The sequence below is a fragment of the Tilletiaria anomala genome (genome assembly GCF_000711695.1).
Source record: "Tilletiaria anomala UBC 951 chromosome Unknown K437scaffold_35, whole genome shotgun sequence".
NCBI classification, from domain to species: domain Eukaryota; kingdom Fungi; phylum Basidiomycota; class Exobasidiomycetes; order Georgefischeriales; family Tilletiariaceae; genus Tilletiaria; species Tilletiaria anomala.
This window is the reverse complement of record NW_013546987.1, coordinates 52,428-77,941: the sequence shown is the minus strand read 5'-3', so window position 1 is coordinate 77,941 and position 25,514 is coordinate 52,428. Positions and strand designations below refer to the sequence as shown.

Below are 25,514 nucleotides of genomic sequence, written 5' to 3'. Positions count from 1 at the left end.
CCCTAGGGGATCACGCGTGGCCAACAAGCAACAAGCCAGTCCATGCGCACGCACCATCCATCCATACTTGGATTGGCTGGCTCGTCGACGTGCTTTCAAGTCAGAGTGGTGCTCGAAACGTCGCGTCGCGTCGAGTCGCACATTCTCGCTCGATCCCTAACCAGCAGCCTGACCGCAGCAACGCGTGGGCGGGCGCGAGTCTGCTCAGCGTCGGACATCCATGGCCGAGCCATTGCGGTGGGGTCACGCGGCCGAGGACGAGGACGGGCTGCAAGCCTTTGAAGTGTCGCATGACGCCGACGCCAACCTAGGCTACGACGCGCTTGCGCGCCCGGGCCAAAGCGGCAGCAGCGTTGACGCTCTCTACGCAGGAGTCAAGCGGCATGCGGACGCGAACGCGAATGAAGCTGACGATTCGGCAGCATCACAAGCAAAGCGCCTTCGCTCGCTCGCAATGCTCAACTGGCTGCCGCGTGGGGGCAAGAAAAACTCGGTGCGGGACACGTACGCACGCGTATCATGCGAAGCATGCCGCAAGAAGAAGTCGCGATGCGTACTGCAAGAAGGCATCGTACCCTCCCCCGAGCCGCTCATCGGGGACGAGCGCTGCGGGAGATGCGTCAAGCTCAACCTGGTCTGCGTCGTCTGGGCCGAATCCCGACGCAAGGACCTCGAAGCACTCGCAAAGGACGGGATAGACGTGTCGGCCACTGGAACCGGACGAGCGCACTACCTCGACGTGCTTAAGAGGGCTCATGGCCCAGAGGACCCGGTAGCAAGGGGTAACAGTAGGGACCGCGGTTCAGCCGGCGGATCTTGCAATGCTGCCTGTGCCGTTGGCGTCGGCGGCTCCACCGCACCGCAACCACAATGGCCGCCGCCTATGCGGTCCCATGCTGTGCCATCTACAGCAGTCGATGGCGCGCTCGCGAGGAGAACACCTGCTCGCAGCCTCGAAGCGGCAAATGAAGTCTCGATCAGAACCTCCGCTGCAGTGGCCGACCAAGACGCCAACGAAGAGGCAAGAGCCCTGTACCCTGCAGGTACCCTGCAGGTCTTTCGGCCGTTTGATGATGATGGCGGAGCATTCGCAGCCAACAGCCTGGGCCATGCCCCTCCGCCACCTCCGCCACCTGCTCCTGGCGCTCCTGATTCTGATCCGGCACCAGGGGTCAGCGTCAATGGCACAGCGGCGCTGCCTCGTGAGCCGACGATACTGGCGCGCGCCGCTTCGCTCCTCGGAAATCCGTATTCTCTATTCTCCCAATTCTGCTACCAACAACCTGGCTTTGCTAGTAATTTACAGGGACGGAAAAGCGTAGGAGGAATCGGCTCGGGTCAAGTGCAGCTGGACTTGTTGGCATTGGTCGATGACGAGCTGCATGCCAATTTTAAGAGCGCGTGGGTCGAAGTGATGTTCTCAGGAGAATTGCGAAGCCGACGCTGACGGAGGAGCTGCAGGCTGCAACCGTACCTGCTCTTTGTCCCGCATCTGTTTTCAGTCACGCACGTCCGCTCCAAAGTAGCGGAAAACCCGACACCCTCTGCTCGACTGCTGCTGGCGACACTCTACTATCTCGCCATGCGCTCTTCCCTCTCGTCGCGTAACATGCTTCTCTCCCAAGCGCAAGGTGTCCCGTCGCACCGCGCTCCAACAGTACGCACAAAGGCCGCCGCGAAGGAGACCGAGACGCCCTCCTTCGAGCACCGTATGTTGACGCTTCAAAATCACCTGCGCGTTATCATCCGCACCAACGCCGAGGACGTCTTGCTCAGTTTCAACGCAGGCCGCGACGACTATGCCGTGCACGCGCTCGAGCTGCTGGCGTGCTACCATCCCTTGGCGCTGGAGCGCGTCAGCGGCACGACGCCCGATCACGCATACGAGAATGTTCCCACGCTGGGCGAGGAGCTGATCAGCGCCGCCAAAATGACAGCCACACGACTCAGGTATAAGGCACGCAGCACCGCGAGCGTCAGCTTGGTGTATTGGACCCTTTCGCTGGGTAGTGAAAACGCGTTCCTGGGCATGGAAAGCTCCAAATTCCTTGGAATCAGCAGCGAGGACATGGAAGAGGATTCTGGGGCGCTGGAGCAATTTTTTAATAGCCGGCCATCTTCGCAAGCTGAAGCTAGCCCAGTGAGGGTGACAAGAGGGGCGCAGGCCAAGGCCAGGGCCAAGGCTTATGAGGCTACTGACTCCACAATGCCTATAGTGTCGTTCAAGCAGAATCTGCGGATAGCCGGGAGGATCGCTTTAGCGGGGCGGCTTGAGATTATCGGCCTGCAGAACAAGGCGATTCAAGACGTTCGCCAGCTTCAGATTCAGTTCAACAATCCCACACAACCGTTGCAAGAGTTGAGTCGCGAGGTACACAGGGTGATGGACGACATGCTCGAAAGGATCGATAAGGCTCGTGAGAGGACGATGTCGGAACTCAGTAAGTCCCACGCGAGTTGACACGGTTCCGCGGCCAGCAGGGAACACTGACGGCCTGGCTTGGCTGAGCTGCAGGAGATCACGGTGCAAATATAGAAGACCCAGATCGCATTTTCCAGTACAGCGCCCGATCGCTGCTCGTGGCGCTACAACTAGAAGCGCTGCAGGCCGCCCTGACCTTGACCGGCGTGTGCGCGAGCATTGCACTTCGCGTGGACCTCACCGGCGCTGTCCATAGCTCTTCGATGTCCGTGCTCGCAAAAGCCAAGCGCGCCGATGCCGCGCTGAGCGCCATGCTCAGCCGCGTTGGCGCCCTGCGTGGCAAGCAGCTGTACCACATGCTAGCGCTCATCCCTCACCTGATGGAGTCTTCCGCCATTGAAGCCGTGCCGATCCCGCAGATCTGCGCTGCAACCGTCTCGGCAGCAAAAGTGGCGATGGAGGAGGTGGCAGCAAAGATACTCGGATGGAAGCACAAGCCAGACGACATGGACACGCTCATATCATTGCTGAACGAAGCGGCGGCCAAGCTTGCTGGCTTCGACGGACTCTCTGCATCTGGCCGCAAGCAGATGTACACGTTCGGCATCCAAGAAGGCGATCTGCGCGTCACCTCCAGCGCTGTTGTTCTTTCATTCAGCCGCGCTCTGAAGCAATGGCGCAATCGTCTCCTCGATGATCTGCTTCCCATGAAGCCGCCGGTCGCGCAGCATATGCCGCCACAGCATGCCCTTCAACCTCCTCAGCATCTGCCGGATCAACAGCATCTAGCCTGGGGAGAAGCGATGGGTATTCCTCCGCAAATACCAGCTGATCCGCTGTTCGCTGCGGATGGCCGCGATCCGCTGCTCGAGTCTCTTTTTAGCGATGAGCCCGACTGGGCCGCCATTTTCCATGCGCTACAGGCATGAGGCCGCAAAGCGTGACGCCCCCGCACACTTCCTGCAAGCTTTGTATTGGATCACACGCATACCCTAGATTGCATTGTATTGTTCATCATTATGCGTGGCGCCCTAGCCTGTCCAGCGACCGAGCGCCCTGCTCGTACCACTCTGATCTGGAAATCCAGAAACTAGCCCTGTTCTTCATAATGTCAGCGAGGACTGCTCCACCGAGGAAGACCATGTGCTTTCTCCTGGGTGGGTCCTCGATGCGGATCTTGAAGCCGCTGAGCCGGCTGGCGTCGCCTTTGAGGACGCGGGTGAGGTACAGCTGCTTCATCTCCTTCTCCAATCTGCTCGGCAGACCCGGGTACATGCTCGAACCGCCGGATAGGACAATGTGCTTGTAAAGCTCGCCGCGCGTGTCGACTGCGGCAGCTTGTATCGTATTGAAAAGCAATTCACCCATGCCTGGCTGCTCGACGTCTACGAGATGCGGCTGGAACATGCATTCAGGAGCTTCGAAACGCTCGGAGCCGATCTTGATGACTCGCCCGTCTGGGAGGGTGTAGGACTCGACCAGCGTGGTTGTCTCATCCGCAAGCCTCTTGTCGAGATCCACGTCGTAACTATATAGCAGATGCGTTATGAGCTTCCTCCTTTCAATTCGCCCCCCATCCTCAACGGCTCTCACCTGACGTAACACAGCTTCTCCTTAATCTCCCTGACGGTCTCAAAGTCTGCTGTTCTGTTGAAGGCATAGCCACGCAGAAGTAGCAGCTTGATTAGGTAGCGTGTGACATCGCGGCCGGCAACGTCCAACCTTCGCGTTAGGTGAGGCATCGCAAAGCCTTCGTAAACGGGGACAACGTGCGTGACGCCGTCTCCAGAGTCTACGACTACTCCAGTTTGCAGACCTTTAAAACAGACAATAGAGCATCAACGAATGAAAGATCGCAGAGCACTCTGCGATGGACGCACCTTGAGCATATAAGGTAAGGACAGCCTGGATAGCAACGTACACGCCTTCGAACCCATACTCTTCAAACATGATCTGGCACATTTCCTCCCTGTTCCTCTTCGGATTCATCGGTGGTTCGGTGAGCAGGATCTTTCGCCCTCGAGGATCGATTTTGAGCTTCTCGTCAAAAGTGTAGTTCCAGACTGTATGTGTCGCACATCCAGTGGTGTCAGCATGCAAAGCGGCAAATGCAGGAAATGGCAGCCCTCACTGACCATGCCGCATGTCTCCAAAGTCCTTGACGATTCCATGCTCCATCGGCTGCGTCACCTGCAGGTAATTCCGAACGGCAGCCGCCTCGTCTCCGACCATGACATCTTTGATCTCGACGTCAATTGAGTCGCGCTCCTCTACGCGCAGAATCGGTCGGCCGACGATGGAAGGGAAGACATGGGTGGGGAAGTTGGAGCCTGCATAGCCGACTTTTACAAACTTCGCAAAGAATGGTCAAGCATACAGACCCGGTCAGCTTGCTGGATTCAAGGAAGGAGACTGCTACAGCTGTGGCGGCGGAAGACGCACCCCGGTACCGTTGTCGACGACGACTGGCCTCTCGTCCGCCATCTTGCTGCGCCGCTTGGGAAGAAGCCGGAACGTTTGCAGAATACGACAATGGATGCAAGCCAGACAGACAATCGGGAGAACCGCTGAGGCTGCTAGCTTGTGTTTGCAATCACAATGGCGCTTCGATGGTCGGTAGCATCGTTAACTCGTTGTGCGAAGACTGCTTCGAAGTGGATGCTTTGTCGATGATGATGACCGCGCGGATGTGGTCATCGTGCTGCCGCAACGCAACAGAGGCGGCGCATCGCGCACTAGCCCGCACTTTCTTTCATTCGCAACAGCACGCCCCTCAACTGACTCTCACACGATTGCTGAACACCCCCCCAGTGGCACTTATTTTACTCGTCACCCATATGTATCATTCCACTACATCAGGATCTCCATCGTCATTCGCCACGACAGAGCGCTTCCAAGTCGTAGGGACATGTATGCTGAGGGCGGAGCGAAATGGCCTCAGGAAGGGATCGCGACTGGAACGGAAAGTGAGCGACATTCTTGATTGCACCCGTGCTCTTGGATCGCAAGCTGCTGCTTCTGTATGCTCGGCAGGAGCTCGTGGATGTGCTTGTGATTCCTGCTGAATTATTCAGATATATCCGGATACTGTCATGCGCAGTTGACACGGGATGGCCTATGCACAAGCGAAGACAAAGCCGGGAGGTAGCGCGGAGAGATCGTGAGTGAGACCCATCATATGTGAGGCAACCAAGCACACGTCCCGGTGAGCATCGCAGGCCAGATTTTGGCCAACGATGAAGCGATCAAGTACAATATTCGAACCCTTCTGGCCAGGAGAAAATCTTCGTGCTCGCCAACACAGAACAGACGACGTTGTCATCTCCGGCGAGAACGTCTTGTGAGTCAACGCCGATAAGTTATCGAGTTGGTTCGTAGCAGCTTGGAGTGAGATGTCTCATCATTCAGGAATTTCGAAGGGCTTCCAGCCAAATTCAATCCTACATGTACTGAACGGCCTTGTGCTGGGCAATCAAAAGTGATGCTCGTCTCTTTCGTCGTCTGAACGACCCTGCCTATTCTGCGGTGCTGCCGCGTTAAGCCTTTCTTTGTCTAAAGGAAGCTGGATACGCTCATTGGCTGCAATTGCAGCAAGTAGTGCCGAGGCTGCAAGTGCTGATCCCCATCGAAAGGCACGCCAGATGCAGATGAAACTGCTTCCAGATGTATAGAATTGGAGAAGCAAAATGCACGATAGATATTGTAGTAACGCCCGAGGTCTCATATATCAGCATGTTGGCCGTGTGGAAATGAAATGACGCTGTTGCAAGCTTCGAATCGGATGCAACGTCCCCCGGCCTCACAGTGTCTGGCCGTCGTCGACATCGCATCTTTTGCTTTGCTGCTATTCTTTAGTTCGAAGAACATCGTTGCAGTTTCACCTAGCCACGTTTCAACCAAACGGGTACCCTCGTGCTCCACGTCTGCTACCGCTTTCATCGGCCGGCAGTCAAAAATATGTATCGTCCATCCAAGCGAGGTCTTCAACTTGCGAGGGGTGAATATTACGAGTTGCAAGTGAGTCATCCTCTTGTTGATCGCGACTCTCGCACGAGACCGAGTGGTATCGCTTGCTGCACTCCGACCGCACCTTGCGGGTCACTTTTACTGCCAGTCTAGTGGGCCAGAACCCATGTTCATGGGCAGACTTCCAGAGGCGTGCAAGCGAGGGACGATCATGACCCCTTCGTTGCTGTCGTTTACCGCGGAAACGACGGTACTCTATCGGCCGAGAACCACGTACCCGTGTTAGCCGTGAACATCCCTCATCGTTGCGCGCCAACCAACTACTGGCGTCAAGTCAGCAAGGCCAGCGAAATTTCCAAGCTTTGAAGGGGGGGGGGGGTTCGTGGGTTGAACGCCTGATGCACACGCAAGCATACTGCAGTGCAGTACATACGTGTACCATCCCTGCGATTGAATGCCTCGAAGCCACAAACATATATAGAGAACTAGCTTTTGGGGCTCAAACTCGAGAAAGCTATCTCCTGTCGGCCAGCACCTCTCTTGTCCCGCAGAAGCATTTGTAAAACGAACGCACGTACCCTCGAGCCGTTTTCTCTTCCTCCCACTCAAGGCCAGGCAAGATGCCTTCCACGAACACTGGTTCAACTGTCAGCGAACGCCGTGCAGCAGTCATTGAGGAGAGCAAAACCGGCGGCAAACATGCTCATGGCACGCACAACTATCCTGACCCGCTCGTGCACATCGACAAGGTAGCGTGGGACGTCACCATCATTGGTGCCGGCCCGGCTGGCCTCATGCTAGCGGTGGGTCTCAGCAGCTTATGACGCGATTCTATTTAAACATACCTACACACTGACAGTATTATCATTTCTTCGCTACTAGAGCTCTTTGGCGCGCTTTGGCGGACACGACGTGCTTGTCATCGACGAGCGATCGGAGCCAACGACTGCTGGTCGCGCCGATGGCATCCAGCCGAGGGTGCGTCCGCAAGAAAGGCCACAGTCGCTTGGTGTGTGATCGACTTTGCTTATTATGTGCTCATCTGCCCAGACAATCGAAGTGTTCCGCAACATGGAGCCTCTGGGCACTGAATTCGTCGAACGCTCAGCGCCATCATACGAGCGAACTTTCTGGGATCCGCGCTCGGACGGTGAGCGCGGCATTGTGCGTACACGCCGCGTTCAATCCTTCCCGACCAACATGGAGATTCAAGACAATTGCACCCTCGGCCTGCAGCAAGGACTGATCGAAGGTGCATTCTTGCGCGACATGGAGCGGCATGGGCAGCGTGTTACACGGCCTTGGGCTTTCAAAGACTTTGTCATGCGCCCCGAAGTTGACAACGAGCGCCCTGTCGAAGTTACCTTGGTCAAGATGGAACCAGTCGTTGAGACCAAGAACGAGGGTGGCGCGCCGACTTACTCTGTCAAGGCAACGGGAGAGACAAAGACGATCCGCACGAAATACCTGATTGGCTGCGATGGCGGCCGGAGCGCTGTCCGCACCAAGCTCGAAAAGAGTCATGGCTTTGAATTTAAAGGCGACTGGGTCGACACGCTATGGGCTGCACTTGACTGCGTCGTTGATACAAACTTCCCAGACGTGCGCAAGATCGCAGCCATCCACTCTGCCAAGCACGGCGCGCTGTACATCTTCCCGCGCGAGAACAACCAGGCGGGCGACCCGATCATCCGCTGCTACACACAAGTGAACCGACTGAGCGGCGAGAAGAGCAAAGAAAGTGCGCTCGAGGCGAGGAACAAGGTGACAAAAGAGCAAGTCATGCAAGCTATTCAGGAGATCGCGTACCCGTACAAATTTAAGTTCAAATCTGTCGAGTGGTTCACAGTCTATCCTATCGGACAGAGGCTTGTCAGCAGATACTCGTTGCCAGCTGGTCAGGAGAAAGGGTGGAAATTTCCAGCGCATCGCGTCGCGATCTGCGGTGACGCATGTCACACGCATAGCCCTAAGGCCGGTCAAGGTGCGCCATTAAATGCCGCAATTGAATGTGATTGGATTACACCAGTTCTTACACCTTTTTGGCTTTTGATTTGTAGGCATGAACACGGCCGTGATCGATTCTCAAGCACTAGCCTGGCGCATCAACCTCGTCGAGAAGGGGCTGGCGTCACCCGACATTCTCCTTGGCACCTATCATGATGAACGACATGCAACTGGCAAGCAGCTGATCGATTTTGATTCAGAGTACGCAGCGCTGTTCAGCAACGAGATCCCTAAGAATCAACCCGAGTTGGCCAAGCTGTCGGAGGACGAGCTGAAGGAACATTTTATTGGGGTGCAGCGACGCAACGCAGCCTTCACCACTGGCGCAGGTGTCGCGTACGCAGACAGCGTGCTTAACCACCGCGATCTCAGCCGTCTTGGATTCGATCGTGGCTATCGCGTCGGATCGCTGGAAGCAGGCTGGCGCCTGCAGCCAGCATGGGCGACCCGCTGGTCCAACAGTCAGCCGGTTCGCATCATCCATGAGATCCAGTTCGACGCCCCCGGCGGCTTCAGGATTTACGTCTGCGCCGGCGAACTCAAGCGGAATCAACACCATTTGCTGTCCTTTGCTCGTCATTTGCAAAGCCCGCAGTCGTTCCTCGCCAAGTACCGTGCGAATCACAAGGCAGGCCGACTGCTGAAAGGCGCATACAACGCTCTACCCGCTGCGCTCAACACCGGTCTCGATGGCGGCTACTCGGACGAGACCAATCCGTTCTTCCACCTGCTGCTGATCGTCAAGCAAAACCGTTTCGGCTTCGAGCTGGAGGACGTGGCGGAGCTAGGCCCATTGCGCGCGATGGTCTATGCGGACGACGTCGAAGCGGGCGGGAGCCGCACGGGAAACGAAGACGGCGACGAGACGGTCGGCGGGTTGCACAGGAAGTGGGGGCTCGACCCGAACGGAGGCATTGTGGTCTGTCGGCCGGATGGCTACGTCGGCGCTGTCTTCCCTCTCGATCAGGGCGAGAAGGGCTGGGGCGCAATGGAGAAATACTTTGCCGGATTCTTGACTCCTGCATCGGGCTTCCTGCCGCCAAAACTGTAGATTTGCATGCATGAATCCAGATTGCTTTATCACCCTCGTCAATACATCGACGTTCAACCTTGAGCATAATGTTCTCAGTGGACCAAGTTTTCCCTTCTCAACGTAGTCGCAGCAAGGTACCAGCGTTGATCCGCTGCGAGTATCCCATGAACGTTCTACAGATGTATGCGCATGCCGAGTCGCTCGCTGATCCATTCATATCTACATTCGTTCTTTGCAAACACCTCAACTCCCAGCTTGAGATATCTCCTTGCTGTAATGTCGTCCTGCGAACAGCCGTTCAACCCGAACCGGGAAGCGCAGGCGCATCTCATGCACGGCGCATGGATGAAGTTGTGGCCGAGCGCTTGCGCGTCAAGGATCGGCGCATTGACTCGCAGAACTTCCGTTGACCCATCCACGGGTGTGCTGAGGCTAATCTCTCTGTGCTTTGGTGCACTCGTGATGCTGCAATTCAGGCAGGAACGATCGGGGAGGTATGTATGGGTGCATGTGTAGGTGTAGGGACCAAGGGGCTGACAATGGGGTGTGCTCGGCGAACTCCCGTCCCTGGGTAAGACGCCGACTTTCCGCTCAGCTCGCTTCTCTCATGTCTGAGAGCGGAACAACAACGAGAAAGTCTTGAGTTTTCTGCTCATCGAGAGTGCAGACGCCGCCGCTGCCCGGGGTCCAAACTGCCCGCCAGGTGCCAGCGCAGCGAGGGAGAACCCGTGTGCGCGAGCTTCACACAGTAAGACCTCCAAGGAGAAGAGCTCTCTATTCACAGAGCGTGCCTATCATGTGAATCTTTTGCCCACTTGTTCTCCATCTCGGGCAGTTCTGCTTCAAGTGACTGCTTTCCTTCCATCTGGGACGCTTTCCACGCTACGTCCTTTCGGAAAGATGCGGCCGCTTAACGCATCGCTGCGGCGGCAGATCTGCGCTGCGACTCACAGCTCATCTTGCGCTGCTCGCGCAACACTCGTCACGCGAGCATGTATCGGTGGCGCTTCTCACCCGCTGGCTCAGGGAAGGTCAATCTCGACGGCACCAGCGAGAGGAGCTGTGGCCTCTACGCCGTCCATTTCATCGAATAGGGCCGGTCCCTCGCCCAGCACCGCACGGAACCGATTGCTGTCGCCACAGACGGCTGCGCGTGCTCTCTCCGCAGCTGCAGCCAGTGCAAACACCGGTTGTCCTTCTTCGTATTCCCGCCTAAGAGACGGCAATTCATCCCATTCATCGCCGTTAAAGTGTTCAAATCGAGCTCTGTCATCTTCAGCTGCTTCAAGGTCTTCAGAAGCGGCCGGTGGCGCTCCAATCCACTCGGCTTCGTTGATAGAGATCTCCAGTCTCAGTAATGGCGTGCGCGTGGCCACAGAGGCGACGCCGGGGCATTTTAGCGCTGCGGGCATATACATCGATGCTGGCAGCCGCTTCGAACGACCTTGGGTTGATGGAGAGAGCGGTGTCAGTCATCTGCTTGATCGCATGGCTTTCAAGGTGAGCATTCCCACCCCCTTGGCTTCAGTTGCATGTCAGGTCCGCTGACCCTACCCCCCTCTCCTGCAGTCGACAACCAATCGGGCGTCGGAGAAAATGATTTCCGAGATCGAGGCGCTGGGCGGAAATGTGATGTGCTCTTCAGCAAGAGAAACCATCATGTACCAGTCGTCATTCTTCAACAAGGACTTCGAGTCCGTCCTCTCCATCCTCGCGGACACAATTGTCAACCCCTTGCTTGAAGAGGAGGAGCTGGTAATGCAGAAGGAAGCGGCACGCTATGAGATCAGCGAGATCACCCGCAAACCGGAGATGAACCTGCCAGAGTTGATCCATACAATAGCATACCGCGACAACACGCTGGGCAACCCGTTGCTATGTCCCATCGAGAACTTAGACAAGATGACGAGCAAGAATCTGAAAGACTTTATGCGCACCTGGTACACCCCCGAGCGCATCGTTGTCGCCGGAGCAGGCATGCCACACGAAGCGCTGGTTAGGGAGGCTGAAAAGCTGTTTGGTGGGATGAAGCCGCGACCTTTGCTGGACGCTACCAGCTCATCTACCACTCGGCCTAACATGCCTTCCTCTGCTTCGTCCGCTAACTCGACCGCACGAAGCAGCAGCATCTTTTCTTCCCCAAGTTCAAGCGGGTCTTCCGCTTCTGCCAGTTCCTATGGTTCGGCCGACTTCTCGACCACCGCCGCCAGGTCTGCCACGCATGCCGACGCGATCGCGCTCAGCCCTGCCGAGATCGGACAAGCCAAAGCGCGATATACTGGTGGTGAAGCGTACATCGAGCAGGAGGATTCCGAGTTCACGCACGTTTATGTCGCATTCGAGGGCGTCGGGATCCACGACGAGGATGTGTATGCGCTGGCAACGTTGCAGGTGCTCCTCGGTGGCGGAGGCTCCTTCAGTGCGGGTGGACCGGGCAAGGGGATGTACAGCCGGCTCTATACCAATGTCCTCAACCAGTACCATGCCGTCGATCACTGCAGTGCTTTCCACCACTGCTACAACGACTCGGGACTGTTTGGCATCGCTGCTAGCGTCAATCCATCGTTCAATGGCAGCATCGGGCACGTGATCGCGCGCGAGCTCAACCTCTGCACTGGCCCGAATCGGTACGGCGGCGTGACCTTTCAAGAGCTTCTGCGCGCGCGAAACCAGCTAAAAAGCAGCTTGATGATGGCACTGGAGAGCCGGATGGTCGAGGTGGAGGACTTGGGCCGACAGGTGCTGGTGCACGGTAAGAAGATCAGTGTGGAGGAGATGTGTGAAAAGATAGACCAGGTGGATCTGCAGACGCTTTACCGCGTCGCGTCGCGCGTATTCAAAGGGGACAACGCCATCGTGCGCAAGAGCCTCAATTATGGCCTCGGCTCTGGGCAGGCGACGGTCGTCTGCCAGGGCAAGCTGGAGAACCTGCAGGATCTGAGGATGCTGCTCTACCACCAGGGTCTCGGCGCTGATCCCAGGCAACAAGCGTAAAGTCGCGCTCCTTCGCCCCTCCCACCGACATGGTCAACCTCATTATTACTAGGCCGCCACTCGATCTTGCCTCGCCCCCTCTCAGTTTCGTCGTCTTCGCATTTGGCTGTATTCGTAGTCGCTCACAGTATGCTATAAAGGCATAGACCCTGCAGTGCTTTGGCTTGCAGATCTGAAACACCACTCGTTGCAGTGCATATCAATTTTGCAGAGATGTGCATCGCTCGCGCCAACAGAAGAGCTGTCCGCCCAGCGGTTTCGCCAGGTGCAGCCGCAAGGGTGATCTCGCAATTCGCGAAGAAGCGCGAGGCACCAGGCCCAAAAGAAGGGTTGGCGGAGATTATCCCCATTAGAGGCCGTGGTGGAGCATAACAGCTTGGCTCAAATCAGTGCGTCATACAAGTTCCTTCGCATGTCCCACTTTCTGAACCTCGAAGCCGCGATGGCAGACGGCATTGTCATCGAAGACGTCCAGTACGCTTTACTACTCGAGAGTGGCTGAGGATGTATCTCGCGTGCGGCCGCCTGGCCCTCCCCTTTCCTCGCTTTCGATCTGTACGATCGGCTTAGGCAAGTGCTCCTCCCGCGAAATCAACTTGAGTGTATCGTTGCGCCCACATGCATTCATCTCGTGCCTGTCATCTTGATCACACCTACCCTTCCTACCCTTAGTGATCTCGAACGCTTGACAAGGGAGAAGAGCCTCTGTACATCTGGAGCCCTGAGCGAAGGATTGTACGTCAAGCTCGAGTCTCAGATGGAAGCCGGACGCGTGGCAAGGTATTCAGCAACTGGCTCATTGCTGGGAATGAGCATTGGATAGATAGATCACTACAGCATAATTGCGTGGCTTTAAAATCTATAGAGGGGTGATACTATGCTGTTTTGACGTCCCTCGAGATTGTAGTGCAGCGAGTAATGCTCTCGACGTCGCCTCAATTGTCTCCTCCAAACACGTTCCAGAGGACTTGAAACAGACCCCCACCGCCTCCATCGCTTTCGCCGCTACCCCCAAAGCCTGGAGACTCCGACCACGGCTCCTCGCCGCCCCACACCTCTTCCCCACCAATGCCCTCATGAGGGCCTGGCGTCCAGCCGTCCATGCCGCCTTGTGGCGGATGTTGCGCGTCCCAGCCACCTCCATGATACGGTTGTTCTTGCCCGTATGATCCAGGTTCTTGAGGTAGAGGATAAACACCCGAATCAGCGGCAGGCACACCAGAGCCAGCAGCTCCGCTTGGCCCTTCGCCGCCTGTCCTGCCGCCACCCATCATACCATATCCAACGCCAATGTCACCACCGCCAACGAGACCACCTGCATCTTGACCTGGGGCACCGGGTGTCTCTACGATGCCGCGTGAATCCTGGCCACTATTACCAGCACCAGGGGCGGGAGCAGGTTGTCCGCCTTCCACTTCACTAGGAGTCGAGCTGCCCCACCAGAAAAAGGGAAACATGCCACCGGATCCGCCGCGCGAGTGTCGCGAGAAATAGTCGAAATCGATCGACACCGCCGTGGCGAGCGATACGGCACGTTCATCAAGCGTCAAGACGCGAGTCGATTCGTTCGAAGGTACGATCTCCTGCCCTATTCCATCATCACTGCGAGGATGTCCTGAATCGACGGCTTGGGAGATTCGTGCGATAGGTAGCTCATCCTGCGCCACCGAGTCGAAGCGCAGCACATACTGGCCCGTGTCGGTGAAAAGTTCGCGGCCAAATCTATTGAACCACATTGTCAGCGTCGTAAGCTCTAGAGTCCTCATCGTTAGGACCCGAGGGGAAAGCGCAACTCACCCTCTAAAGTTGCGGTTGATCGTTCCTATAAGCCTCTCATCCTGATCTTGCATGACAAAGTCCCAAGCGAGCAGGCCCGAGTCCACTCTGGCGAACTGCTCAAACGCTGACTGTGCAGTTTCTTCGGCGGGCCGATTGACGAAAAGGTCGTACTTTCTGCGCCAAGGGTGCCACACCTGCTGCGACTCTCCGATGAGCTTCATGCCCTCGCCTTCCTGGCCGGCGCGCGATCCGTACCCGGAGCCGTCCCAGGACGGGTCCAAGCGGAAGACCTGGACAGTGCTGTTGACCAGCGTAAAGTTGCGTTTGAAGAGCAACAGCGGCTGGCCCGATGTGGACAGGAGCGTCGCGGTGAAGGGGCGATGTGTTCGCAGGAGCTGCCGCCGGAGACTGCCGCCGAGGATGCCGGGCTCTTCTTCGGCGAGGTATCCGATTGGCTGGCCGGTGGGGGAGAGAAGAGCGTATCGATTTGCCTGCTCAAAGCCGAGAAAGATGCTGCAAGAAATGATGTGCGTTCAGCTGAGTGAATCACTGTAAAATGGTCTCGTTCGCCACCCACTTCAACATTTCGACCTCCCTCGTGACAACCAAAGCCCTCTGTCCGAGGACATCTACCAGATTGGGGTCGTTTTCCTTAGAGAGCACGCCTTCAGGATCATGTGGAATGTTCACCGGTGTGAACAGTTCTTGCGAGACAACCGCGCCGTCCTTGCCAGTGCCTGCACTAGCGCCGGGTGGCTGTACTGGTCCCTCCACTTCTGCAGCACAAGCAGCTCTAGAACTCCTATGGCTCTGAGCACCACCCGGCCTACGTACGAATCGTGGGCCTTCGTTAGGGAATCTCGAAAATGCATAGGTCCGATTAGGTTGCTTTGCGATGAGAGCTTGAGCGCCAACAGATAGCCGTGTTATCGTTAGATCTGCGCCGGGACTTGGGAATGGCATCCTTGGTCTTGCGTGCAAGATTTGCCGTTGCATCGCAAGGGAGCTGAGGCAGCGCTCGCACAGCAGTGGGACCTGCGGCAGCGCAGGCTGCAAACGAGTACGGCGGAGAGCCGCTCGCTGCATGATGATCGACGCTGATCGCAGTTGGCAAGGCGTTGAGTTGCTGCGCTGTTTTGATGCACGGACAAAGGTGGAACCAGTATGTGCGACGTGCCCAGGAGAATACTTCCTTGTATGCTCCTGGAAGTGTCCGCACGATCCATTTTGCACGGCTCCAGGGAGCCCGCCTGCAGAAAATCGGGGCCATCTGGGCAATTAAGCGAAAGAAGCGCGACGATGACGAATCGCACATTTGTGATGCTATACACATCCAACACAGCCGCAGACATAACCTGTCCTGCATCGGCAACTAAAATGTGGGAATTCGCCGAACCCGAGGTACATAATATAGTAGCCTGTTGTTCGATTGACACATTTTAGCTCATCATCCGCCTCGTCGTCCATCACAAGAAGCCTAAGAATATCGCCTGCACTGCAAGTCTGAGACTGGGGAATGAGGTATATTTCGTTTCGCTCAAGCGCCAATGTTGACCTTGAGCTTGGCGTCCTTTTCTGACGGCTCTCCAAAGACATTGATGTCCCAGCGCGGCGTGTAGTGGAAAGGGATGTTGAAGCGTGTGTGTGTGCGCTTCTCGAAGATGCTTGCGATCTCGTTGTAGTCATGTTCACTGAGTGTGATCTGCTCAAAGTTGGCCTTAATCCTGCTCGGAGTCACACTTTTCGGGATGACGCTGTAGCCGCGGTGGATACCGTACGCGATGAGCACCTGCCCTGGGTCCGCGCCGAGGCGCTTGGCTACCTCCTGCACTTCGGGGTAGTCGACGATACGCTGTTCGCCCTTGAGATTGTTGCCCAGAGGGCTGTATGCGGTGATGATGATACCCTGCTCGTCGTGCCACTTCTTCAGCTCGTCTTGCGGCAGGAGAGGGTGCGCCTCGATCTGATTCGTCACGGGCTTCTCGCCTGTGGCCTTGATGATGCCCTCGATCTGCTCGACGGAAAAGTTGCTGACACCGATGCTCTTCGTCTTGCCAGTCTTCTTGACCTCGATCAGCGCCTTCCATGTGTCAACGAGACTGACGTTCTCGACGTCCAGGATGGCGAAGCCATCGTCGGTCTTGGGTACGAGCTCCTCGACTGTAGTGTTCTTGAAGGGGACCGGCCAGTGGATCAGATAAAGATCGAGGTACGACAATCCGAGCTGCTGGAGCGTTTCGTCAAGGGCAGCCTCGACCTTGTCCGGTCGATGGCTGTTGTTCCACAGCTTGGAGGTGATGAACAGATCCTCGCGCTTGGCAAGGCCCGAGTCGAACACCTCCTTCAATGCCTCGCCAACCTCTTGCTGGTTATTGTAGATGCGAGCCAGGCTATTCGAGGTGTGTACGAAAGTGGGGTCATGTCAGGAAAGTGCCCAACGAGGCGCCAGAGGCGTTGCCAAGACTCACTCCAAGCTGGAAGAGCAGGTTGAAGAAGAGAAAGTGACAACAGGGCAAACATGAGCGAGCGATGCTTTGAGCGAAAAAGGAGGCTATGCACTCACTGCCTGTAGCCAATCTTCACAGCCTCGATCACCGCTGCTTTGACCTCGCCTGGCTGGGACAACCAGGTTCCGAGGCCGAGAGCTGGGATGGTTTTGCCGTCGACAAAGGTGAGCAGCTTGCTGTGTGACATTTTATTTAGTGTTCTTGAGCGCCTGGAAGATGCTATGAAGTACTGTCGCTAGATGAGGCAAAGGGGCAAGCACGGAAAATGATGTTGTCCGCTTTCAAGCAAGTAGTGGAAGAACTAGGGAGAGGATGATGGAGACGATGCTAGGACAAAGAAGGCGTTACTGTTATATATGACAACGCAAGTGCGAACAACATGGACCCCCTAGAAGGCTCGTAGGCATCGGCGTTTAAGCAGATGCCGAACAAGGATGATGACGACGCTAACAGCCGGTTCTTCTTATTCTTCGTTCGCTCGCAATTTGCAATCTGCGATTCCGAATTCGCCATTTCGCAGTTCAACTTCTCTTCTTTGTCCACGTGGACAAAACTAGAAACTGTAATTGATTGTTCCGTTCTTTTCAGGTGCGATCACGCGAGGCATAAAAGCCTACCTGAGCGTCAGCGTGGGGAGTGTGACCTAGTCAGGCGCCTTCCGTGTCCGTGGGCAGTCGCCAAAACAGAGTGGCCCGTGCGCTGACTCGTCATCGCGCAATCGCACAGCCACAGTGCCCACAGCTGAATCACCCACGAGCGACATTTGCAACGTTGGAAACTGTCGACGTTGCAAGCGCGACAATCGGATCGAGCCTAGATGCCATTCCAGGACGCCGTTCAGGCTCCACACCAGGCACTGCGCCTCGCTGTCCACATCCGTCCGCTCGTATAGAATGCGGGATACAAGTGCTACCAAAAGAGAAGTACATGTGTAGAATGGAAAATCTCCAGATCACCTCCATTCGTCGGTTTCAGGTTCAGGTCCATACCGCAGCACCCGCTCGGGACTCGAGGCGAGTGACGGCAGCTCCAGCTCCAGCACCAGCGTCGGCCCCTGGCTGCGGCTGAGCTACATTCAACGAGACACGTCGCGCTTGTGCGCCGCCGCTAGCGATACCACGCGTGGTAGCAGCGACGCGTCGCGCGACACCCCGCTTGGTGCTCGGACTGCTGGGCGGAGCGGCAATGGTAGATGTTGAAGCCGAAGATGAGGAAGAGTCCGCATTGACGTTACCAGCTGTCGCAGCAGCGGCCGCGGCCGCGGCTCGCGCTGCCGTGTTGCCAGGTGGTCCCCTGGCAAGCGGCTTTGGCTTCGCGGGGGCAGACTCCCCGCCAGGTCCTGGTGCAGCAGCAGCAGAGGCCGAAGCGAGCGCATCTCGTTCCTTGGCGATAGCTGCAAAGACAGGAGGAAGCGCCAGCGCACCAGGGGAAGCGAGGGCCCCGGCCGCGGGTACCTTGCTACCACTACCAAGCTTCAGTGCCCCACTGGAGTTTGCGGCCAAAGAAGAGGAGGAGAGACTGCCGCGAGCACGTCGGACAGGTCCAACGCGGCTGCCGCTCCCGCCGCTACTCTCGCGCCGCTTATACGGCGTCCCTCGCGTCTCGCTGCCGTGTACTAGAGGACACTGCTGGTTGCCTTGATGCTCGAAAGCATTCTCGTCGTTGTTCGCGAACGCCGAATTGGACGGGGCATTACATGCGCTACCAGAGATATTGCGAACGTCGGAGAATGCGACACGAGTCGATGGCAGTGAAGGGGCACTACCCATGTTGTTGTTGCTGTTGCCGCTGAGAGAGAGCCGGACGCGCTCGCTGGGGCGCGATGCGTCCCCGCCTTCCGCTTCTGCTGCGGGTCTCGACTTGCCGGCTACCTCGAACGATCGGCACGCAGCGGCTCGCTGGTCGGATGGCGCGGCCCCCGCTGTAGATGATGACAATGAGATGGAAGCGACGAGATCGTCGCTAGACTTATCATGCTCGATCGAGCTGGTGGACGCCGAGCGCTTGGCGGGTGCTGTAACAGCGCCGCTACCGTTCTTGCTGCCAGCATTCAGTGGCCCGCTTCGTGAGCTCGGCAGTCGCTTGGCCGCTATTGATTGACGTGCAGTACTAGCAGATGGAGGCTTGGCGGGCTGATCCCCAAGCATAACATCTTCCCACTCGCTGTTCGCTTTTATGCGCAAGTGATGGGCGCCATCGAGCAATGTCGTTGTCGGCGGCTCCATGTCGTCACCTCTTGAAGTAATATGTTGCCGCAGTGGATGCACTGAGGCTGCAGATTTCATCTTGAGCGGAGAACCAGCATCGTCGATCTTGCCCTCCCCGGCTTCGTCTGCCCATCTAAAAGCCTTCTTCTTATCAGCAACCGCTGCTGCGGGCTTGGCTCCCGCAGCATTGGTCGCGCTGACTGAGCTTGTTCGCCGTATCGCCATCAGGCTCTGTCGGCGCGTCATGCGACGGGGACTGTTCATGACCCTGATGCGCGGGCTGCCGACTACATGCGCACGGCTTGCAGCTGTCGGAGCCGCATAGCCCGTGCTGACCCGCTGAGCGCACGCTGGGGAGGCTGTGATGGGCGAAAGAGGTGTAGGAGCGAGAAAGCCGTGCGATGCGCCGCCGGACGTCTGCAGCGACTGACGATGCGCCATACGAGCGGGTGCGGGCGCAGGTACGGGCGCGGGCGCTGTCACCGCGACGCGCTTGGCTGGTGATGGGCTCGGAAGCGCCGCCTGCGAAAGCGATTGTCGTGCACGCCGGATGGCAGAATTTCGCGTCGGTGCGCCAGCGGGGGCGGCAACAGTAGCAGTTCGGGCTCCCGTCGCAGAGAGTAACGTTGAATCGTTCACAGCAGCGACATCCCTGAATTGACCGGCGAGCGACGAGATTGCACTCTGCAAGCCGTCGATCGTGTCGCCCGCTTTCATCCTACCTGCGTAGTAATCGAGCTCTCCGGCCGCCTCTTTGGCAGCGACGGTGCAGCGTGTAGCAAGGGTGGTCATCACTTGTGCCGTCAGGTTGCTCTCGCGCACCGCTTCCAGCATCGCTTCGAGCTTCACCGTGCAGCGCAGAGCGTTGATCTCCGCCTGGAACGTCGTCCCGAGGTTCTTGATCGTCTCGCTGGCGTCGGCGTCGAAGCGAGTGTTGTGTGAAGCAGCAATGATGATTGCTTGCTGCATTTGCAGCGAGTTGTTAAGACTGCGGATCGAAGCGAGAAGAGCTGGGTCGGTTGCGATGGCGTCCGCCTGAGCGATCATCTGTTCGAGGATATCTTGCTCACTCTCGAGGTCGGATGGTGCAGCGTTCCCTGAAGCAATGGTGGTCTGGATTTCTGATGCCACGGTCTGCTGCCTTGCGCGCAAGATTGTGCTTCTGAGTCGTGCAGCATCGAGCACAGCCTCACAGCTAGACTTTTCGCAGACGAGGTTCTTTACGCGCTCTGTGCTGTCGCGCATCTTGTGCTTTGCCTCTTCCACTTCCTTTGCCACTTCGGCCTTGCGGCGCTTCTCGGCGGCTGAGTCCAGTTGGCCCTTCTCGGCGAGCTTGGCTTTGAGCTGCGCGACTTCCTCGTTGAGTTCGTGGATCGCCTGTACGTACTGCGCCACGTGTCGGTCGACGTTCATCAGGTTGCGCGTGACCTTGGTGCGGATGTTCTTGGCTTGATTGGCATATTTGAGCGTGTTGTGCGTCTCTTCGTAGTGAGCAGAGGATGGACTTGCGCAGACGATCATCACCGTCTTGCAGTTGCCACCAAGGGAGAACTTGAGCAGTCGCGTTAACTTAGAATTGCGGTACGGGACATGACGGCCTTTCTGCCCGCCAGACTGACATAGCGCGTTGATGCAATTACCAAGTGCGAGAAGCGACTTGTTAATGTTTGCTCCTTCTTTCATTCGCTGGCCGTTGTTACGCGTCGCTGCCGCTCTCTCGCTACCAGCGAGATCGATGATGTTCAGACTGGCGCTCGTCATCTCTTCAATCAAGCCGGCGGTGCGTGGCCGCTGGGTGACGTTAATCTGGAGAACGGCATGGCTGCGTGAAGAAACGGCGTTCGCCTCTGTCGGTGACATGGTTCTCCTCTTGTTGCCTTCTGTGATCATATCTAGCACCTCCACCGGGCTCTGTGGAGAATGCTCCGAGATGCCGACGACGGAGATTTTGTTCGCCGAATCCTCCCGCAGGGCCAGCCCTTGGCCTGGTGGGGTCGGCTCATTGGACAGGAGGTCACGGATAGTCTCGTTGTAGATTTCCAGATAGGACAGTCGGATATTGACATCCATCTCATCGTTGCAGTCCGCTACGCGCTGGTAGAGCTCCCGCATGGTCAGAAAGATGATGCCTGGATCCTCTGCCGTGCCCGAGATGGTATGTGTTTTGCCGCATCCTGTTGCCTGTGTAGCATAAATGAAAGTTGTCAGCCTGAGGCTTAAGCCTTGACGGCATCGGCATACCCACTCCATAGGCAAAAACACTGGCATTGTAGCCTCGGAGAATGCCGTCAAGCAACGGCTTGGTCGTATTCTCAAAGACATCCTGCTGTGTGCTGTGATCGGGAAAGACTCGATCGAAAGCGTACCGCACGTCTTTATATCTTCTTGCACCGTGAGCAAACGTGTTGGCAGTTGAAGCATACAGCCGAGTGAGCGGGTTAGTATCTGGAGGATCAAAAATGAGCACCTTGTCGTCTACGGGGCTGACAATGGAGCGCAGGTATTTAGTTCGCAAAGAGCCAGGGCCAGGACCGGCGGCTGCATTGCTGCCACCAGACGCCGCTGCACCGGTTGCCAAGTTCGTGGAGGCCGCCGCCGAGCTAGGGAATGCGCCGAGCTGTTGAGCTTTGAAGGGCGAGCCGCCCAGCCCGCCGTCACCAAGGAAAGGTTGATAGGTGTCGACGGGAGCGAGAAGGGCCGCCTCTTTGGCACTAAAGGGGCGCACACGAACTGCGACTGTAATGCTGGATTCTGCCATGGTGGTTCAAAGTGCTTTTTTCAGATGCTTCGTTGGCCAGGTTGTTGCAAGCCTCCAGGACTGGCGTCTCGCACTCGAGGCGAAGACCTCAAATGGACGACTGGAGGGTAAGCAGGATGCTGCGATGGTATGCGTAGGAACAGTGCTTGCGAACAGCACTCGACGGGTGTTGGAGGCCTCTTTTCGTACCTACTGATCACATACTGAACTTAGACCTACGCTTGCACCCGGGATCGCGTGCGGGGGCGATGGAAATGCCGAAAGAGCATCTACAGGCTGAGAGTCATAAGTTTTGTGAATCCAACACTAGACCACAGGCCAAAGGAGTGATGCAACGCGACACGCTGCGGCGCGCAGTTCACAATTTAGTCACGTGCATACGACGCCAAAGCAAGTAGGGTTGCACCGAATCGCATAACCTGCCCTCTGTTTCCACCTGATATTTCCTGCAAGCTCACTTCGCGTCCATATTACAGACATCACCAGCTTTTTGATTTTGCGTCGAGCTGGCGTCGCACTCCGGGACGAAGGCCATACCCTCGTCGATCGCCCAATCCAGTGCACTGCATAACTACTGAGCGAAAGAACAATGAGCGCCACAGTAGACGAGCTCCATGTCCCGGCTCCGGCTGACTACCATGTTCACGTGCGGCAAGGCGCCATGTCCGCGCTGATCGCGCCCCACGTATCCGCGGGCGGCTTCCAGCTGGCGTACGTTATGCCCAACACGCTGCCGCCGATCAGCTCGACAGAGCAGGCGCTGCAGTACCAGGCGGATCTGCAGCGAATCGCACCGCAGACGCAATGGATCATGACGCTCTATCTCTCGCCTGCGCTGACACCCGAGGAGATCAGACAAGCGAGCAAGGCTGGTGTCCGTGGTGTCAAGAGCTACCCGCGTGGTGTCACAACTAATAGCGATGGTGGAATCGAGGACTACGAGGCTTACTATCCCGTATTCGAGGCGATGGAGCAGGAAAATATGGTGCTCAATCTGCATGGCGAAGTGCCTAGCGATGCGGACAAAGTGAGTGTGCCCCCAAGGCGATACCCACTGCACATGAGCCGGGCTAATGCTTTGCCTCTTGGTGCTCGCGTACGCAGGGCATTTGCGTTTTGAACGCCGAGGCTGCATTTTTATCGCATTTGCACAAGCTGCACGCGCGTTTCCCAAAACTGCGCATCGTACTCGAGCATGCTACGACTGCGGCCGCTGTAGAAGCCGTCCAAGGGTGCAGCGAGACGGTTGCTTGTACGATCACCGCTCACCATCTGGCGCTCACTGTGGACGACTGGGCTGGCCGCCCAATCAACTTTTGCAAACCCGTCGCCAAGTATCCTAGTGATCGCGAGGCGTTGCGACGCGTGATCAAGGAAGGTGAGCTTCTCGTCCGTCGTGGCAAGTAAGAGGGTTGCAGAAGGGAGATCTGACAGTTGCATCCCTGCATTTAATCTCTTAGGCCACCCTCGATTCTTCCTCGGCTCTGATTCGGCCCCGCATCCGTTCGCATCCAAGCTCCCCTCGGCCACGACGCATGGCAGCGTCCCGGCGGCAGCGCAGAGCGCGTGCGCAGCTGGCGTGTATACGTCCGCCATCTTGCTGCCGCTCTGCGCGACCTTGTTGGAGAGTTTCGGCGCTCTGGACAAGCTGAACGGGTTTGTCAGCACGAACGGGCGGCGGTTCTACGGTGATGCACTGGGAAAGAATACAGCTGCACCTGGCGAGACGCAACCGGCAAAGGATGTCGTTGTGCTGAGGAGGGTAAAAAGTGAGGGTGAGGAGGGTAAAGTACCGGGTGCTTATGTGCTCGAAGGGCATCAAGACATGCAGGATTCAGACAAGGAGAAGGTTTCAGTCGTGCCGTTCTGGGCCGGGAAGCAACTTGGCTGGGCTATAGTATGACCGAAAAGCACTAAACCACAACGTCATTCAAATAGAAGAAGTGGACGACGCAGCCTTCTTCACTGTTCCATTTAATTGCGCTATGAGAACGGCAACGACGACGCAGTAGCATCGTGTTCGATGATCTTGTCGCAGAAACGCAGAGCGAGCGCTTCGAGCACGGCGCGCGCGTCTGCCACCCTGGCAGGCCGTTCATCCTTGCTGCCGCTGCTACCGGTTCCTGCACCTTGCTCTGCTCCATCGTTGTACGCTGGCAGTGATGAAGATTCGACGGGCGCGTCAAGCACGACGAGCGACGGGCCCGGTGGCGGTAGTGACGACGGCTGCGACGCATCCTGCTGCCCCCTCTGCTTTGAGGCTAGCCCCAACTCGGACATGCGCTCGTTGCAGAAAAAGAGTGCATGCGAGAGGCACGCAGCTAGCTCGCCCAGCCCTACACCATCCCACACCAGCCACTTGCTGAGCCCATGCAGGATAACAAGGTTCGGCGGTGAGGAGAGGGAGAGTGTGGTCTGAGGAGTTGCTCGTGTGAGAAGAGGAGGGCTGTGAAGAGATGATTGCGGCAGCTGTTGCTTCCTGGTACAGATTCGAAGATTCGCAAGCGCAACAGCAGCAGTAGCGGTAGAGTTTCCTTGCGCCACGGTCGGCTCAAGACAGGCGAGCAGGGCAAAGAGGTGCTGTGGACGCGGCACGTGTCTCCGTGAAGCAGCACTATTGTCAGTAATAGCAATTGGCCCCGAAGCAGGAGCAGGAGCAGGAGCATGACGCATCTTTATTGCCACGCTACACGGCAGAACAAGGCTGCTCACTTAATGTCCACATTTCTGAATAGCCGCAGCAGAGGTGCACCATGAAAATTATCTTCATGCATTTCACGTCGACTTGCGTCGAATAAGCTCTGCCAGCGCGCCTTGTCCTGCCGCACATCTGCCCGCCATTCTTCTTGGCTGTACGTCGTAAGGAAGAGCACGCCGCCGTGAAGCGAGTCCTCCTGCGACTGCTGCTGAAGTTCGATGTCGAGGTGGCGGCGGATCATCGCAAAGGCGTCGGAGAGTGCTACACCAAAAAAAGCCGCGCATGTTGGCACTGCCGAGCCAATTGGACCTGGCTGCTCATGTTCATGCTCGTCGCCGCCGGCAGGGTTGTCACCACCACCATTTCCATCACCGACGCGGGCAGCGGCGAAGAGGCAATCGTGCAGTACTCGCCCGATGTTGTCGCTGCGCACTGCGTGGGTGGTGCCTGTCGACGGCACAAAAACGCGACACACATATGACATGCTTTTGCTGATCGATGTGTGAGCATGATAGTTGCGTGTGTGAAGCACAGTACAGAAGATCGTTGAGTGTTGAGATCTTATAAATGGTGACCAAGCCCTTGGGCAGCACTTCAAGGAGAGGGTAGGAGAGAGCATCGGGACGTGCGGAAGGGGCGCAACGGCGCAGGTCGACCATCGATGTACCTGAATTCACAGCCCTCTTGTACATCTCTCTGCTGTATTCTATGATCCGTGTCTTTGTACGCACGTGCGCAAGCATCAAGTACTCTTTACAGGGTCCGTGCGCTTATCCATACCAATATATGATGATGCCCGAAGGACTCGGCCCTCGGCGCTGGACGACTAGAGGCTCATTCTCTTTCCTACACGGGCCAATGCCGGATGCCACAGCCTGTAGGCGCTCCGCAGACTCGGGTACTTCGGAAGCGTCAAACTGGAATCTTTGGGTCTGCTGCGTCGAAATTCGCGTTCTACAGTCGTCATCAAGTACTGGCAGGTAGATGCATACAGTGGTCTCGATCCTACGAGCTGAGAACCCAAGGAGTCTTTTGGAAAGAAACGTTGAAACACACCTTCATGTACAAGTTTGCGCACACCAAGGATAGTTGGTCTCTCTCGGAATTCGATCACATATAGATCACACTCGGAGTTAGTAGTCA

The 25,514-nt window shown here is 56.9% G+C and overlaps 10 protein-coding genes across 10 annotated transcripts; 4 read left to right on the top strand and 6 right to left on the bottom strand.

Annotated features, from left to right (window-relative positions):
- The first annotated feature begins 111 nt into the window (after nt 1-111).
- On the top strand, nt 112-3,418 carry K437DRAFT_294299 (uncharacterized protein). Its single transcript, XM_013388102.1, has 3 exons — nt 112-1,401; nt 1,462-2,441; nt 2,516-3,418. Exons 1-3 carry the CDS (start codon nt 221-223, stop codon nt 3,349-3,351), a joined length of 2,997 nt encoding a protein of 998 aa, XP_013243556.1. The 5' UTR covers nt 112-220; the 3' UTR covers nt 3,352-3,418.
- K437DRAFT_256188 (Actin/actin-like protein) lies at nt 3,385-5,047 on the bottom strand. The gene is made up of 5 exons (XM_013388101.1): nt 4,865-5,047; nt 4,558-4,774; nt 4,303-4,485; nt 4,016-4,238; nt 3,385-3,950 (listed from the first exon to the last, which is right to left on the bottom strand). Exons 1-5 carry the CDS (start codon nt 4,904-4,906, stop codon nt 3,440-3,442), a joined length of 1,176 nt encoding a protein of 391 aa, XP_013243555.1. The 5' UTR covers nt 4,907-5,047; the 3' UTR covers nt 3,385-3,439.
- An 827-nt stretch (nt 5,048-5,874) lies between these two features.
- On the bottom strand, nt 5,875-6,320 carry K437DRAFT_256187 (uncharacterized protein). The gene has a single exon (XM_013388100.1). It carries the CDS (start codon nt 6,144-6,146, stop codon nt 5,895-5,897), a length of 252 nt encoding a protein of 83 aa, XP_013243554.1. The 5' UTR covers nt 6,147-6,320; the 3' UTR covers nt 5,875-5,894.
- A 496-nt stretch (nt 6,321-6,816) lies between these two features.
- K437DRAFT_256186 (FAD/NAD(P)-binding domain-containing protein) lies at nt 6,817-9,508 on the top strand. The gene is made up of 4 exons (XM_013388099.1): nt 6,817-7,191; nt 7,271-7,366; nt 7,439-8,372; nt 8,449-9,508. The coding sequence occupies exons 1-4, from the start codon at nt 7,009-7,011 to the stop codon at nt 9,444-9,446; spliced, it is 2,211 nt and encodes a 736-aa protein (XP_013243553.1). The 5' UTR covers nt 6,817-7,008; the 3' UTR covers nt 9,447-9,508.
- Nucleotides 9,509-10,136: 628 nt separating this feature from the next.
- Nucleotides 10,137-12,575, top strand: K437DRAFT_246510 (uncharacterized protein). Its single transcript, XM_013388098.1, has 2 exons — nt 10,137-10,928; nt 10,998-12,575. Exons 1-2 carry the CDS (start codon nt 10,329-10,331, stop codon nt 12,420-12,422), a joined length of 2,025 nt encoding a protein of 674 aa, XP_013243552.1. The 5' UTR covers nt 10,137-10,328; the 3' UTR covers nt 12,423-12,575.
- A 782-nt stretch (nt 12,576-13,357) lies between these two features.
- K437DRAFT_268111 (Scramblase-domain-containing protein) lies at nt 13,358-15,164 on the bottom strand (the record flags this gene model as incomplete). The annotated part of the gene is made up of 3 exons (XM_013388097.1): nt 13,358-14,144; nt 14,220-14,714; nt 14,752-15,164. 3 exons carry the CDS (start codon nt 15,162-15,164, stop codon nt 13,358-13,360), a joined length of 1,695 nt encoding a protein of 564 aa, XP_013243551.1.
- Nucleotides 15,165-15,510: 346 nt separating this feature from the next.
- K437DRAFT_294294 (erythrose reductase 3) lies at nt 15,511-17,108 on the bottom strand. Its single transcript, XM_013388096.1, has 3 exons — nt 16,765-17,108; nt 16,670-16,675; nt 15,511-16,591 (listed from the first exon to the last, which is right to left on the bottom strand). The coding sequence occupies exons 1-3, from the start codon at nt 16,893-16,895 to the stop codon at nt 15,739-15,741; spliced, it is 990 nt and encodes a 329-aa protein (XP_013243550.1). The 5' UTR covers nt 16,896-17,108; the 3' UTR covers nt 15,511-15,738.
- Nucleotides 17,109-17,603: 495 nt separating this feature from the next.
- K437DRAFT_235207 (kinesin-domain-containing protein) lies at nt 17,604-21,903 on the bottom strand. Its single transcript, XM_013388095.1, has 2 exons — nt 21,161-21,903; nt 17,604-21,096 (listed from the first exon to the last, which is right to left on the bottom strand). Exons 1-2 carry the CDS (start codon nt 21,671-21,673, stop codon nt 17,686-17,688), a joined length of 3,924 nt encoding a protein of 1,307 aa, XP_013243549.1. The 5' UTR covers nt 21,674-21,903; the 3' UTR covers nt 17,604-17,685.
- Nucleotides 21,904-22,174: 271 nt separating this feature from the next.
- K437DRAFT_246501 (putative dihydroorotase) lies at nt 22,175-23,669 on the top strand. The gene is made up of 3 exons (XM_013388094.1): nt 22,175-22,700; nt 22,778-23,051; nt 23,134-23,669. The coding sequence occupies exons 1-3, from the start codon at nt 22,263-22,265 to the stop codon at nt 23,574-23,576; spliced, it is 1,155 nt and encodes a 384-aa protein (XP_013243548.1). The 5' UTR covers nt 22,175-22,262; the 3' UTR covers nt 23,577-23,669.
- Nucleotides 23,621-24,699, bottom strand: K437DRAFT_256180 (uncharacterized protein). Its single transcript, XM_013388093.1, has one exon. It carries the CDS (start codon nt 24,344-24,346, stop codon nt 23,657-23,659), a length of 690 nt encoding a protein of 229 aa, XP_013243547.1. The 5' UTR covers nt 24,347-24,699; the 3' UTR covers nt 23,621-23,656.
- Nucleotides 24,700-25,514: the final 815 nt, after the last annotated feature.

Excerpts from the sequence above, each read along its gene's own strand:
- K437DRAFT_246501 (XM_013388094.1), top strand. The coding sequence starts at position 22,263 with ATGAGCGCCACAGTAGACGAGCTCCATGTCCCGGCTCCGGCTGACTAC. Across the intron at positions 22,701-22,777 it reads TGCCTAGCGATGCGGACAAA|GGCATTTGCGTTTTGAACGC; the intron begins GTGAGTGTGCCC and ends TCGCGTACGCAG. Across the intron at positions 23,052-23,133 it reads GCGACGCGTGATCAAGGAAG|GCCACCCTCGATTCTTCCTC; the intron begins GTGAGCTTCTCG and ends TTAATCTCTTAG.
- K437DRAFT_256187 (XM_013388100.1), bottom strand. The coding sequence starts at position 6,146 with ATGAGACCTCGGGCGTTACTACAATATCTATCGTGCATTTTGCTTCTC.
- K437DRAFT_246510 (XM_013388098.1), top strand. The coding sequence starts at position 10,329 with ATGCGGCCGCTTAACGCATCGCTGCGGCGGCAGATCTGCGCTGCGACT. Across the intron at positions 10,929-10,997 it reads TTGATCGCATGGCTTTCAAG|TCGACAACCAATCGGGCGTC; the intron begins GTGAGCATTCCC and ends CCTCTCCTGCAG.
- K437DRAFT_235207 (XM_013388095.1), bottom strand. The coding sequence starts at position 21,673 with ATGGCAGAATCCAGCATTACAGTCGCAGTTCGTGTGCGCCCCTTTAGT. Across the intron at positions 21,097-21,160 it reads CCAGTGTTTTTGCCTATGGA|GCAACAGGATGCGGCAAAAC; the intron begins GTGGGTATGCCG and ends TATGCTACACAG.
- K437DRAFT_256186 (XM_013388099.1), top strand. The coding sequence starts at position 7,009 with ATGCCTTCCACGAACACTGGTTCAACTGTCAGCGAACGCCGTGCAGCA. Across the intron at positions 7,192-7,270 it reads CGGCTGGCCTCATGCTAGCG|AGCTCTTTGGCGCGCTTTGG; the intron begins GTGGGTCTCAGC and ends CTTCGCTACTAG. Across the intron at positions 8,373-8,448 it reads TAGCCCTAAGGCCGGTCAAG|GCATGAACACGGCCGTGATC; the intron begins GTGCGCCATTAA and ends TTTGATTTGTAG.
- K437DRAFT_294299 (XM_013388102.1), top strand. The coding sequence starts at position 221 with ATGGCCGAGCCATTGCGGTGGGGTCACGCGGCCGAGGACGAGGACGGG. Across the intron at positions 1,402-1,461 it reads CATGCCAATTTTAAGAGCGC|GCTGCAACCGTACCTGCTCT; the intron begins GTGGGTCGAAGT and ends GAGGAGCTGCAG. Across the intron at positions 2,442-2,515 it reads GAGGACGATGTCGGAACTCA|GAGATCACGGTGCAAATATA; the intron begins GTAAGTCCCACG and ends GCTGAGCTGCAG.
- K437DRAFT_256180 (XM_013388093.1), bottom strand. The coding sequence starts at position 24,346 with ATGCGTCATGCTCCTGCTCCTGCTCCTGCTTCGGGGCCAATTGCTATT.
- K437DRAFT_294294 (XM_013388096.1), bottom strand. The coding sequence starts at position 16,895 with ATGTCACACAGCAAGCTGCTCACCTTTGTCGACGGCAAAACCATCCCA.
- K437DRAFT_256188 (XM_013388101.1), bottom strand. The coding sequence starts at position 4,906 with ATGGCGGACGAGAGGCCAGTCGTCGTCGACAACGGTACCGGG. Across the intron at positions 4,239-4,302 it reads CCTTACCTTATATGCTCAAG|GTCTGCAAACTGGAGTAGTC; the intron begins GTGCGTCCATCG and ends TCTGTTTTAAAG. Across the intron at positions 3,951-4,015 it reads GAGAAGCTGTGTTACGTCAG|TTACGACGTGGATCTCGACA; the intron begins GTGAGAGCCGTT and ends TCTGCTATATAG.